Source organism: Panthera uncia, chromosome A2 (genome assembly GCF_023721935.1).
Source record: "Panthera uncia isolate 11264 chromosome A2, Puncia_PCG_1.0, whole genome shotgun sequence".
NCBI classification, from domain to species: Eukaryota; Metazoa; Chordata; class Mammalia; order Carnivora; family Felidae; genus Panthera; species Panthera uncia.
The window spans coordinates 50,981,237-50,994,719 of NC_064816.1; the positions used below are offsets into that span (position 1 = coordinate 50,981,237).

Here is a 13,483-nt window from a genome sequence, read left to right on the forward strand (position 1 = left end):
GAAAGAAAGAAAGAAAGAAAGAAAGAAAGAAAGAAAGAAAGAAAGAAAGAAAAAAAAACACAACACGTTTAACTTTTACTGGGTCCTGGAAGTTCTTCCTCTAAAGAAAACAGCAACAGAAATAAAAAATAATCATATAATCAAGAGTTAAAAATTTGAAGAGTTAATATGTTGCAAGCAAAAAGCAAACTTTTAACAGTTTATATTTCACCGCCTTCCCTCCCCCACCGTAACCCTGAAGGCTAAGATAGGAAACAACAAACTTTGTATTGAAAATAGTACATAACAGACACTCGCCTTTCAAAGCCCCCTGAAATCCCAAGAAAGAGAACAAAATACACAGAAGGCATTCAGAACCCTAAAGGAGGAGTGGCCTTGACAAAAGCAATGGAAGAGCAATTTCTAGAACAGAACCTCTACCTTCATAGCACAGGATGCCGATATTGTTGTTCATCTTGTCCAAGTACTGGTAGTTCAACAGATCCATCTTCATAAATAGCATTTATTGGGCTAGCACAGAAAACCAGCTCTCTGCTTTCGCCCCAAAACAGTACGTTTCAAAAATCAGTTACTGTTGAGTAGCTCCTGGCTTTCTCTTAAACTTCACAAAGACGGGAGGCCCAGCCTCAGATGATCAAAACAAAGTATGTAAAAGTTAAAAAAAAAAAAGAAAGAAAAGAAAAAGAAAAACAAAAAAAGAGGGGGGAAAAAAAACACACGCACAAAAAAAAAATCAAACTCGCACAAAACCCTTCAAGGGTTTATTTGTAGATGGTCTATGTTTTGTATCCTCAATCAAGCACTTAGAAACCGTTTCTGAAGTCTTTACGCGTCTTTCTTCGAAATAAAAAAGGAGTGGAAACGAAAAACACGAAGCACATTTCCTAGGACAAAGCCACGCTCGCTTTCCTCACAGCCCGCTGCAAGTTAACTGCGCTGACATGCTGGCTATGCTTGGTATGACTCGTATGTAAACGAGCTTCCTCTTCCCAGCGGGAGGGAGCACGGAGCATGCTCACTGAATCCCTGGAGCTCTTCAAATGTCAGGGATATTTTCTGCACAAGATCAGTCTCTAAATGTATTAAGTGTTTGAAAGAAAGAGAAAGAGGAGGTGGAGAGCCTGCACAGAGGGGCCGTGCAGAGCTGCTCTTGACGGGAAGCAGGCTTGCCACTGCACAACCGGAGGAGGAGAAAGAAAACCCAGGAAGTTTCTTTTTCAGGAGCTGAGTAAAAAGTAAAAAATCCATCATGGAAGCAAACGTCTGTGGAACTTAACTTTGCTGTACCTTCCTGTTGGGGTTCAGAAACCCACAGTGGTTTTGCTGTGGGATATATTCCACCCATATTTGTAAGGCTCCTTTTTTCTTTCTTTCTTTCCAAAATTGTTTTATAATATCCATTTATACTTTAACAGTGTTTCAAATTTTGATGTTAATGTTAACATGTAACTTCTCTCCTAATCCTCATAACAACTCACATGGCAGGGATGTTTTTCACATGGCAGGGATGGTATCACCTTTTTACAGCAGAAGAAACTGAGGCTCAGAGGGATTAAATGACTGGCCCATGACCCCAAAACAGTTGGTAGAACTACTTTTAGGATTTTTTTTTCCCCTAATAACTTTTCAAAAAAAAAAAAACAAGGAGGGAAAGAGAGAGAAAGAAGAAACAGAGAGAGAGGGACGATTAAGCAAGTAAGACTGATAATACCCAAAACCAAATGCCTACTTGAAATTATGGGCTGTGGGGCAGAATAAAATTATTTTCATTTTGCACACATGAAAGCTGTTCCATCTGTGTATTCGTGGCTAGTAGCATGCTGCTATGCTGTTCCTTACTGGAAGGACCAGAGCCTTAAACTTTGCATATCTCCAATATCTAGCACAAGCAGGTACCCAAAAGCTGTTTACTGAATGAGTAAATCACTGAACGTTCAGAGCCTTTGGCACATGAAGAGCACACCAGCAAATAGGGGGAAAAATAGTTTTGTCTTTGCAGACTGTAGCTAGCTCTTGGCACCACAAATAGAATAATAATTCACCAAAGGAAGTGTTCATATGTTGATATTATTGTATGCTATTTGGAGACTTAGAAAATATCAAGGAATGTGTTATACTGTAGACCAAGACAATTTGCAGACAAATTTTAATATGCTAAAATAAGAGTTGAATAAATAATTTCAAGGGCTATGTTAAAAATCCAGCGACAGTTGCATTTTGGATAATAGGCATGCACACAGCAAGTTGTTCTAATCAAGTCTTATCAGGAGATTCATACAATACCCAATACTACTGCCATCACTGGATAGCTGTAGGTGAAGCAGACAACAGAAAAATGAAGCTTTAATTTATAAGGGTATTTATTAACACTAGGTTACATATCCTAGAGTCTGAATAAGCTATGCTGAAAAGATACATATACTATCAATTATAATTAAAATAATGGCATTTGACAGGGAGGGTCAGAAAAAAGCTCTTAGAGCATCTACTATACACAGATTACTGCATTTCAAACAATCTCAATATCTTTAAGCATCAGATCAAATTCAAATGATAGTTGTAGAGTACAATCACTGTGCTGTTCTTTGACATAAGGTCTCAATCAAAAAACATGATGAGTCATTAGCCTGTCCCCTATGGGAGAAAGCTGGCTGCATATTAGAATTAACGTGGACTTTAAAAAAATCCTAGTGCTGAGGTGGCATCCCAAACTAATCTGAGGAGGTGAGACCCATGGTCTGTATCATTTCTGAAGAGTCCTGGGTGATTCTAATATGCAATCAAGGTTAAAAACCACTGCTTTTATCTGAGGAAAAAAAAAAAAATTACCCCCCTTAAGATACTTCATTTTAAACCCTTCTTCTGAGAAGGTTTTCTTTTTAAAAATATAGTGGTTTTAGGGGCTCCTGGGTGGCTCATTCGGTTAAGCACCCGACTCTTGGTTCGGCTCAAGTCATGATCTCATGGTTTGTGAGTTTGAGCCCCACTCCATGCTCTAACAGTGCAGAGCCTGCTGGGGATTCTCTCTCCCTCTCTCTCTGCCCCTCCCCCACTCACGCTGTCTCTGTCTCTCTCAAAAATAAACTTAAAATAAAATATAGTGCTTTAACCAGATTTAAACAAAAACAGTTGTAAAGATAGGAGTACTTAGTAACTTCCCCTAAATGACCCTGTGTCACTTACAATGGGATTCTCTCAGCCTGAGTGGGTCCCATAAGTGTACCTTGATTTGTGTTCAGAATGATCTGTGGCAAAATTCCCAGCACCCAGACACATCTTCCCTACTCATGTAGGAAGCCAGTGTGGTGCTACTCACAAGTGGTACACAGAGGGGTTCAAGAAATGGATGCTACTATCCATAAGAGAGAGATACAGAAATGGAGAGTGCACATTTCCAAATTTTTATAGCAGTTTGACAGAGTAATTTTATGTCTCTTAAATCTTCATTTTAAAAAATGAGCGCTGGGGCCCCTGGTTGATTCAGTAGATGGAACATGCGACTCTTGATCTTGGGGTTGTAAATTCGAGCCCCACATTGGGTACAGAGATTACTTTAAAAAAATTTTTAGGGGCGCCTGGGTGGCTCAGTCAGTTAAGCATCCAACTTCGGCTCAGGTCATGATCTTACAGTCCGTGAGTTCCAGCCCCGCGTCGGGCTCTGTGCTGACAGCTTGGAGCCTGGAGCCTGCTTCGGATTCTGTGTCTCCCTCTCACTCTGCCCCTCCCCCTTCATGCTCTGTCTCTCTCTGTCTCAAAAATAAATAAACATTTAAAAAAATTTTTTTAATAAAAATTTTTAAATGAGGGTTTATTTTTTCCATATTTCTAGCTATTGAGTTTTGTTGTATTTTACAAAGTATCAATAAAGCCTGGCAGGAAAAAAAACAAAAAACGAAAACCCTAGTTTTCCACCCAGACGGTGTGAGAAGCCCTGTGCAGATGGCTGGCTACTTACAATGGCCGGACTGCAGCGCAGTGAACTCCCTCCACAGCGACGGCCTTCAGCCCAGCTCCGCACATCTTTCACCTCGTGCTTGAAGCACACTGAATCGCCTACTTTAAAACCACACTGTTTCACTTCTCAGTGCATATGTTCTCTCTTTGTCCAAGACTTTTCCGGCCTGTCTACCCAGCAAACACACCCATTCTTCCCTCAAGACTTGGCATACGCCCCTCTCATCCAGTGGGAACCCCCTTCCTTCCATGTCCTCACTCCCTGCCCCTATCATCTTACCAGGTATATACTTCTATCCTAACCACATCTAGACTTCAAGAGCAAGAACTATGGCTTCTTCACTTCTTCAAGGTCTAGCATAAACCTGCCACATGGTAGGCCATCAATGAATACTTGTTGAATAAAATCAGTAAGGCTACACAGTAGGATTCACAGGTAGATTCCCCATCCAACGGCCCACCCCAGCACACACTGTATTACCTAACAAGGTTTCCCAAACTGGATTCTGTCGATATCTTTTGGTGCCACAAGTTCTCACATTTGAGGAACACTCATCGAGATTCTGAATGCACTTCAGGCTGCAATCCAAATACTGGAAAATGTCAATGCTTCTCAAGTTCATTTGCAGGCTAATAATATATTCATAATTGAAGTACCAACAGAATTGTTTTTAAGGAAACTGGAAAGATGGTTGTAAATTTTATCCACAAAAAAAAAACAGGTAAGAAGGTCTACCTTTTTTTTTAAACACTAAAGAAATTTGATCTATTAGATATTTAAAATATAAAGCAAAGAACATGTTGGGGGTGGTCCTAGTACAGAATAAGTAGCACTATACAGATAATGCAATAAAGTTTTTGCTGAAAAACTTTAAAAACAGTAAGAATAGGGGTGCCTGGGTGGCTCAGTTGGTTGAGCGACTGACTCCGGCTCAGGTCATAATCTCACAGTTTTTGAGTTCGAGCCCTGCATCGGGCTCTCTGCTGACAGCTCAGAGCCTGGAGCCTGCTTCAGATTCTGTGTCTTCCCTCTCTCTACCCCTCCCCTGCTCACGCTCTGTGTCTCTCTCTCAATAATAAATAAACATTAAAAAAAATTTTTTAATACAAAAAACCAGTAAGAATATGTTCAGACTACCTAATTTGGAAGAGGGAAACAATTTCTAAGCCTGAAACAAAAACACCTTAAATCAAAGAAAGAGATTACAGAGGAAAATATTGAAGAATTTGAATATACAAAGTTTATTAGGTTTTTGTACATTTGAAAACCATAAAATGAAGTAAAACAACAAAACAGAAGAATACATTTGTAACGTATATCATGGTAGATGAAGGATCGATGTTTTTGATAAATAAAGAACATGTAAAAAAATTTTTTTTAATGTTTTTATTTATGTTTGAAGGAGAGAGAAACAGAGCATGAGCAGGGGAGGAGCAGAGAAAGAGAGAGACACAGAATCGGAAGCAGGATTCAGGCTCTGAGCTGTCAGCACAGAGCCCGATGCAGGGCTTGAACTCACGAACTGTGAGATCATGACCTGAGCCAAAGTCGGACGCTTAACCAACTGAGCGACCCAGGCACTCCAAAAAGAACACTTAAAACAAGTTAACAAAAGAATCTAAATATTTTTTAAATGAGCAAAGAACAAAAGAAAGAAATGAATAACCAATACATTTTTGAAAACTATTCAATCTTATTCATAAAGAAATACATTTTTAAAAATCAAGTGATTTTGTATCTGCCTAATTCAACAAAAAAGACTTTTGCATCTTATTTCATGCTGGTGAGATGCCAGTAGAATTTGTGTTCACTGCTATTGAAATATAAACAGAAAATGCCTTTCTACAAAGCAGTCTGACATCATATCAAGCTACGGATACTAACGACAGAATATTATGCGGCTATAATTCCTTCGAAAATAGAATGACACGAGGGGCGCCTGGGTGGCTCAGTCAGTTGAGCAGTTGACTTCGGCTCAGGTCATGATCTCACAGTTCGTGAGTTCGAGCCCCGCGTCGGGCTCTGTGCTGACAGCTCAGAGCCTGGAGCCTGTTTCAGATTCTGTGTCTCCCTCTCTCTGACCCTCCCCTGTTCATGCTCTGTCTCTCCCTGTCTCAAAAATAAATAAAACGTTAAAAAAATTAGAAAAAAAAAATAGAATGACACGAGGAAGTGCTATACTATGTACTGTATAACAGTACTACATAGGTTAACTGAATACAATCAAAATAGGATATAAAAGCAGTGTGTATTCTGGACACCAATTTTGCTTCTATATTAATGAATATATACACATACATAGAGAAAAAGTGTATGTCTTAAAGAGACAGTAAAGAGTATCAAAATAACAGTGCCTGTCTTTGAGTGACGGGCATTTTTGACATTTTTCTGTATTTCTAATTTACCTACAAAGAGTATATTTCCATACAGAATCAAGGTGAGGGTGCAGGTTCCCCACTTATTACAAAGCAGGTGCATAATGAGAAAACATGCCCTGGTAAGGCCTAAGTGGTGAATCATATGTTTGTTTGTTTTTTTTAACACCACAATACACCCTTTTAATTTAGATTTAACAACTAAAGATGCCAAACATGAGACCTTTGTAAGATTCAAAGATGTTTAAGATGTTTATTCAAAGATGTCCTAAAGAAACTAAAAAGAAACTCCCTGTACGGGAGTGCCTGGGTGGCTCGGTCAGGTGGGCATCTGACTTCAGCTCAGGTCATGATCTCACACTCCGTGAGTTCGACCCCCACGTCAGGCTCTGTGCTGACAGCTCGGAGCCTGGAGTCTGCTTCGGATTCTGTGTCTCCCTCTGTCTGTGCCCTTCCCCTGCTCATAGTCTCTCTCTCTCTTTCTCAAAAATAAATAAACATTAAAAAATTTAAAAAAGAGAAATTCCCTGTACTTTAAACTTTCAGAACACATAGACATGTATGCATATGCTTTCTGTCTTCTGTTGTTTACCTGTTATTTCATGTATTAGTATCGATTCCCCAAACAGACCCTAAGCTTCTGGAGAGAAAAAATGGAGCTTCAGTTTTTGGTATAAAGCTCCCCACAGCATACACTAAGTGCTCCCTAAGTATTCACCATGGCAGCATCTCAACATCTTTGTGGGAAAATGATGGCCAAATGGTGACAGCAGCCCAGGCTGGTTACTAGGTTAAATCACTGGATTTGCTAGAGAGTGGATTACCAATTCAGAATAGAATCACCAAAACTGTGAGCTGCTTAATAAAAGCTGGGAGATCAAATTCACTCTCCAGACACTTTTTTTAAAAACAAAATGCTCTCGTTAGAACATGTAGAGAGAAGGGAACTTTTTTTTCATTTGGATTTTTTTAAGTTTTTATATTTAAATTCCAGTTAGTTAACATACAGAGTAGTATTAGTTCCAGGTGTATAATATGTGATTCAACACTTTCATACAACACCCAGTGCTCATCACAACAAGTGCCCTCCTTAGTCCCCCATCACCTATCTAACCCATCCCCCACCCAACTCCCCTCTAATACCATCAGTTTGTTCTCTGTATAGTTAAGAGTCTGTTTCGGGGTGCCGGGATGGCTCAGTCGGTTAAGCAGCCAACTTTGGCTCAGGTCATGATCTCGCAGTCTGTGAGTTCGAGCCCCACGTCGGGCTCTGTGCTGACAGCTCAGAGCCTGGAGCCTGTTTCAGATTCTGTGTCTCCCTCTCTCTGACCCTCCCCTGTTCGTGCTCTGTCTCTCTCTGTCTCAAAAATAAATAAACGTTAAAAAAAATTAAAAAAAAAAAAAAAGAGTCTTGGTTTGCCTCTCTCGCTCTTTTTTTCCCTATAATCATTTGTTTTCTTTCTTAAACTTCACATATGAGCACAATCATATGATATTTATCTTTTTCTGACTGACTTACTTCACTTAGCATAATATTCTCTAGCTCCATCCACGTTGTTGCAAATGGCAAGTTTACATCCTCTTTTATTCCACTGTGCACATACACCCCGTCATCTTTATCCATTCATCCATCGACGGACACTTAATCCGCTTCCATAATTTGGCTATTGTAGACAATGCTGTTATAAGCATCAGGGGACATGTATGGAGAAGGGAATATTTTAATGTTAAGTCTAACAATAATCTCTTTAAAGACACTGGGAAATATAAATAACCCTACTGCGTTATTTGGCTCCTCCAGAGGATTTAACTGCTCTCTTCTTCCCAGGATTCTAAGTTAGATACTTAGCTAGTGTTTTCATTTTAAAGTATTCTCTTCACTGAGCATTTATTCTCTTCAAATCACTGTATCCTGATATATAACAATCACAACAGACCTAACCAAAAGAAGAAAGGAAGCTTGACTATACCTTGACTTAATGTATCAGTTGAACAAGAAGTTGGCTGTCTAAAAATATTTCAAACCATCTCTAGAATCCACTGCCATTTATGGGTACATTCCTCAAAATAATACGACAGCAGCAAGAGTAAAGATGATGTTGATGCTTGCACAACACTTCCTTGGTCAAGGCACTTTCCCTTTTTTATCTAATTATAGTAATTACTAAGACAAAGGTCTTAATGAACCTAGTCTTAAAATGTCTTAAATTCAAAAGTCTTAAATGAAACTAGACTCCGTGTCAAGAAAGAAGACTTAAGAAACCAAACTTCCTTTTCTGTTAACTATTATTTAGAATGCAAAGTTCTGTGGCTCATTGAAGGCCTAGCTACAATCCCAACTTCTCTAAGAACCCCATTAGCTCAGATTAATCTGTATCATTCCACCTTATTTTAGATATACTGCGCTTAATTCTAAAACAAGGGAGACTATGGGATAATTTATGTATCTCTCCCCAACCAGTTTATAAAGGCTGCTTTGCACACAGTAGGTCTTCAAAAACATAGCTGTTGAGCTGAAGGAGATACCAAAACAAAACAATTGTCAAAGGCCTCAAGTATCCATGAGGTGAACCTACATATCTATTAGGCTTCCTAGATCACTGAATTTCCTTTCAAGGAAAGACTTCCTAAGTATACAGTAGAATATTGTTTATTTCTCTAACTTGGAGCTGCTCACAGTGAAATGATGAAAAATAAACAGTATTTTGTCAAATTTTTCACAAAAGCAAAAACCATTAAGCTATATGTCTTGACTTTTATTGTTAATAAAATAGTGCCATTTCTAAGTTAAAACACTCTCAACTTTAAGATTTTATTTTTAAAGTAATCTCTATACCCAACATGAGGCTCAAATTCACGACCCCAAGATCATTGCACGCTCCATTGACTGAGAGAGCCAGTCAGGTTCCCCAAAACACTCTCACCTTCAATTAAGTATTAGATTATTTGCTGTAATATAATAGTACTTTAACACAAATATATGTACAGTACTCTAAAAATAACTTTAAAATGGTTCTTCAAAACAAAGATTTAAACTTTCAATACAACAGCACCCTCTAGGGGTGAATTTTAAAATGCAAAGATAATTTTGAGAAGGCAAACTGCACAATTTGGGCCATTCTCATCTGATATACATTATATTTCAAACACAGTGAGCCTATTTTATTTAAAAGTCACACAATGAGCCTCCTATTTTATTTAAAAGTCACAGCAAATATCTTTTAACAAACAGTTGAACTGTCACTAAACTCTGCAAAAATTAAAATACCAACAAAACTAGTTCAATTGTTCTCAAGTGACTGAACAGGAAATCTGCTTTATTAACATGATTTAAGATATAAATAGTATTTAAAAGTACTATTTTATATTTTATATATATATATATATATATATTTATATATATATATTGAAGTGCAATTGACATATAATACTATATTGGTTTCAGGTGTACCACATAGTGAATCAATATATATATCTACATGCACACACACACACATATACATACACACACACACATATACATACACACACACACATATATATATATATATACATATATATATATATATATATATATATTCAAGTGATATCTTTGGAATAATGTTTTAAATCAGAATAAGTCAGTAGTCTTAAATCAGAATAAATCAGTACTGGGAGAAGGAATTGAATCAATTAGCATTTAAGGAAGGAGAAATCTCTTGCAAAACACCATAACATTAGTTTTACAACTAGTACCTTATATGCTTAATGACACAAATGTTTTCTTGTAACATTTTATTATTATTTTAGAGGTTTTCATTACTAAAAACAACGTAGGTTCAGTAAATCCCATCCAAAGGACCCTCACAAATAAAATATTATTCTGATGTTCACATTCTCACAAATCCTAATCACCCATAGATGTATCCCTTCACAGTTGGCTAGAACTGCTTTCCATGGTAAAAATCAGAGAAGAAATCCAATGAAGGAAAAGTCCCAGGTATTTAACATACGAAGGACTAAAATCACTGATAGCCCCAATATGTGACCCAATCTTCAATTAACAGTTCAATCTGCCTTCACAGTGCTTTAGTACACAGCATTTTTCCACCTCCAAAATCACCCACGCACCCAGTCAGGATCCAGTCTAGAACACAGATCCCACAGCAGGCATTTTAAAAGAGAATTTTAATGCCTCCCTGCCTGTGCCCCCTTCTAGTAACTACCTCCATAAGGTAATTATTATCCTAACCTTTACCAGTGTAAATTATTTGGACCACTTCATACAAATAGAACGGTGTGCCATGGACTCTTCTGTGAGTGGATTCTCTCAACTTGTTTATGAGTGGTGCCTTTATTTTTATATGTGGCTGAAAACTCATTCCTTTTCACTGCTGTATAGCATTCTGTTGCCTTAAGAGACGACACTTCTTCGAGTTCACTGTTGATGGGCATCTCGGCAGTTTCTATTTGGGGGCTATTCTAATTATGTTTGCCACCAATATTCTTAGCACATGTCTTTGGTGAGCATACGGCTGCCTTGGGTTTTTTTTGTTGTTGTTGTTTCTGATGAGAACTGAAATCAGATTAATATATGTCTTCCCACTTTATTTTTTTTACAGCTTTACATTTTTTAAATCTTTTCCACTGAAGTATAGTTGACACACCATGTTGACGCACAAGTGTAGTTGGACACAGTGACAACGCAGCAGTTGTACCAATACATACACCTGCCGGAAGCGTAGGGACTTTAGGGTGCTCCACATCCTTGCTTTTCCACCTTTTCATTCCCACTACTCTGCTAAGTGCGGACCAGCCCCACTGTGGTTTTACTTTGCACTTCCCTGCCCGATAGTAAAACTCCTAAATGCTCGTACGAGGCAGAAGGACAGGATTCACCACACGGACAGAGGGAAAGAGTCTAGGCCAGTGCCTCTCAACCAGGCAATTGTGCTGCCCCCCACCTGGGGGACACTGGGCGATGCCTGGCTGTCATAACTTGGGAGCGCTTACTGGCATCTAACAGATGGAGGCCAAGGACACTGCCAAACGTGCTACAATACAGAGGACAGCCCCCACAACGAAGAATTAGCTAGGCCAAAATGGCAATGATGTCATTATCAAAAAACCCTGGTTTAAGCAAACAATTATTAGAATTCTTCTCCTTAGCCATACAATCAACGGCTGGTACAGCTCAAGAGGCCAATTTCCTATTTTCTCAATAGGTTATTTTCTCCCTAAAGTTGAAGGGACAGAAGACAAAGGACACATGCTGCATGTTGGGCATGGTTGAGGGTGCAGCATTACCTTCTTTCGCATACCTTGTCTCTTTTTTAATCCTCACAACCATGCTACTAGGTACTATCACAGTTTTAGAGGATGAGGAAACAGGTATCAGAGAGGCTAAGTGCCTTGTCCAAACTCACACAACAGTGGTAGGTCTGGATCTGAAGCTGTGCTTTTTCACTACACCGAAGGTCTTACGTTTACTAAAAATAAGGAGAGTTTTTTAAGTCCACGAGGATTGTTGACGTGCAAGGGATGAGTTTCACATTAGCTTTGCAAAATGCCACTGAATAAAAACTGGGTCTAAAAAATAAATCATTGGCAATGTTAAGATTAACATGCACCTGTAAGAACTGTACCTTAAAATTTTTAAACAAATACATCTTCCCCACAACACTGTGAGCTCTCTGAAGTTAGGTCATGTCTTATTTCTTGTTGGGTATGCCTAAACATACTCCTAAACTCCTATAGGAGTAGGCATTTAAAGTTCCCTGGATTAGTGACCTAAAACCCGTGAGGGAAAACAAGAGTCCTCATAAAGCGAGCAGATGGTTCAGACTGTATTTTTTTCACCCAGTCAACTATATTTAGTATCAAGTAGAATAAAGAGGTTTTGATTGCAAATATTCAATTAAGTCAAATAACAGTCAATACCATCAAATTCTCTTCACAACACAAACAATTCAATTTTTCCAAGGATGGATTTACATGCATTGCCCTGTCAACCATCCTTCAACGTTTTCACTGATGCTTCTGAGAGGGCGTTACAGTCTTAGGGCCACCAGAAATCCACTGGCCAGAAGAGCAGTTTCCAATCCTGGATACACATCACCCAGGAGGCTCTGAAAGGCTTATCTGGAAGGTGATTTAATAAATCTGGGGAAGGGGGCGCCTGGGTGGCTCAGTCGGTTAAGTGTCCGACTTCAGCTCAGGTCACGATCTTGTGGTCCGCGAGTTCGAGCCCCGCGTCGGGCTCTGGGCTGATGGCTCAGAGCCTGGAGCTTGCTTCCGATTCTGTGTCTCCCTCTCTCTCTCTGCCCCTCCCCCGTTCATGCTGTGTCTCTGTCTCAAAAATAAATAAACGTTTAAATAAATAAATAAATAAATAAATAAATAAATAAATCTGGGGAAGGACACAGTGGGGCCCTGAAAGATGTATTTTGAATTTACACCCAGGAAACAGCTGTGCTCAGTACAGTTTAAAAATAGCTCCCCATATAATTCTCACATGTGGCCCGTCCCCCTGAGGTTCAGGAGTTCTGCAGTGGGGATGTTGAGTTGAAATTAGTAAAAGAGCATCACGCTGAAGAAACCCCTTGCCATTCACACCCTCCAGAGTTCAAGGGCATCCCAATGAGTTACTCCTGGACAGGACTAGGGGGCGACGTGAGCCAACTTTAGACACAGCTCAACCTCATTTCCACTGAGAAGCTGGACTGTGAACCCCATAATTTGACTTTACACAGTGTAAGAGACAACTGAGCCCCCGCATTCTCAGCCTTCTTCAACCACTGACGTTCAGTAGCCAGAATAAAACCAGAAATTTATAAACTGCCAATATTCAACTGTTTTGAGACCTGAAATGCATACACCAGGCTTTCCTACTTATCCTCACGTGGGTAAGGGTGTATAGTGTGTGAGGGGTCCTGGAAACAAGACAGGGCATTTACTGGTGGAGCAGAGTAGCATTTCCACAGTGTGTATGTCTAGTCAAGGCCGGTGATGGTGAATTTTTAGTGACTTAGAGCACCATGAATCTCCCTTCAGAGGACTTAGACAGCTGTAATGTCACATTGGTATGGTCCTCTGATTAATATCTATCTTATCACTGTTTCCCCAGTCCATACACACTGTCTGGCACCTGGTAGGTGATCAGTATAGAACTAGG

The 13,483-nt window shown here is 39.2% G+C and overlaps 1 protein-coding gene across 3 annotated transcripts in view; it reads right to left on the minus strand.

Annotated features, from left to right (window-relative positions):
* VGLL4 (vestigial like family member 4) overlaps positions 1-13,483 on the minus strand; it is a 164,006-nt gene that overhangs the window by 78,044 nt on the left and 72,479 nt on the right. Inside the window, exon 1 of one of the 3 annotated variants that reach the window (XM_049642749.1) lies at positions 421-1,098. The exons of the other annotated variants lie outside the window; for them this stretch is intronic. Coding sequence (XP_049498706.1) covers positions 421-502 — 82 coding nt within the window. The 5' untranslated portion in view covers positions 503-1,098. Of the gene's footprint in view, positions 1-420; positions 1,099-13,483 lie in introns of those variants that run through there. 3 annotated transcript variants of the gene reach the window in all.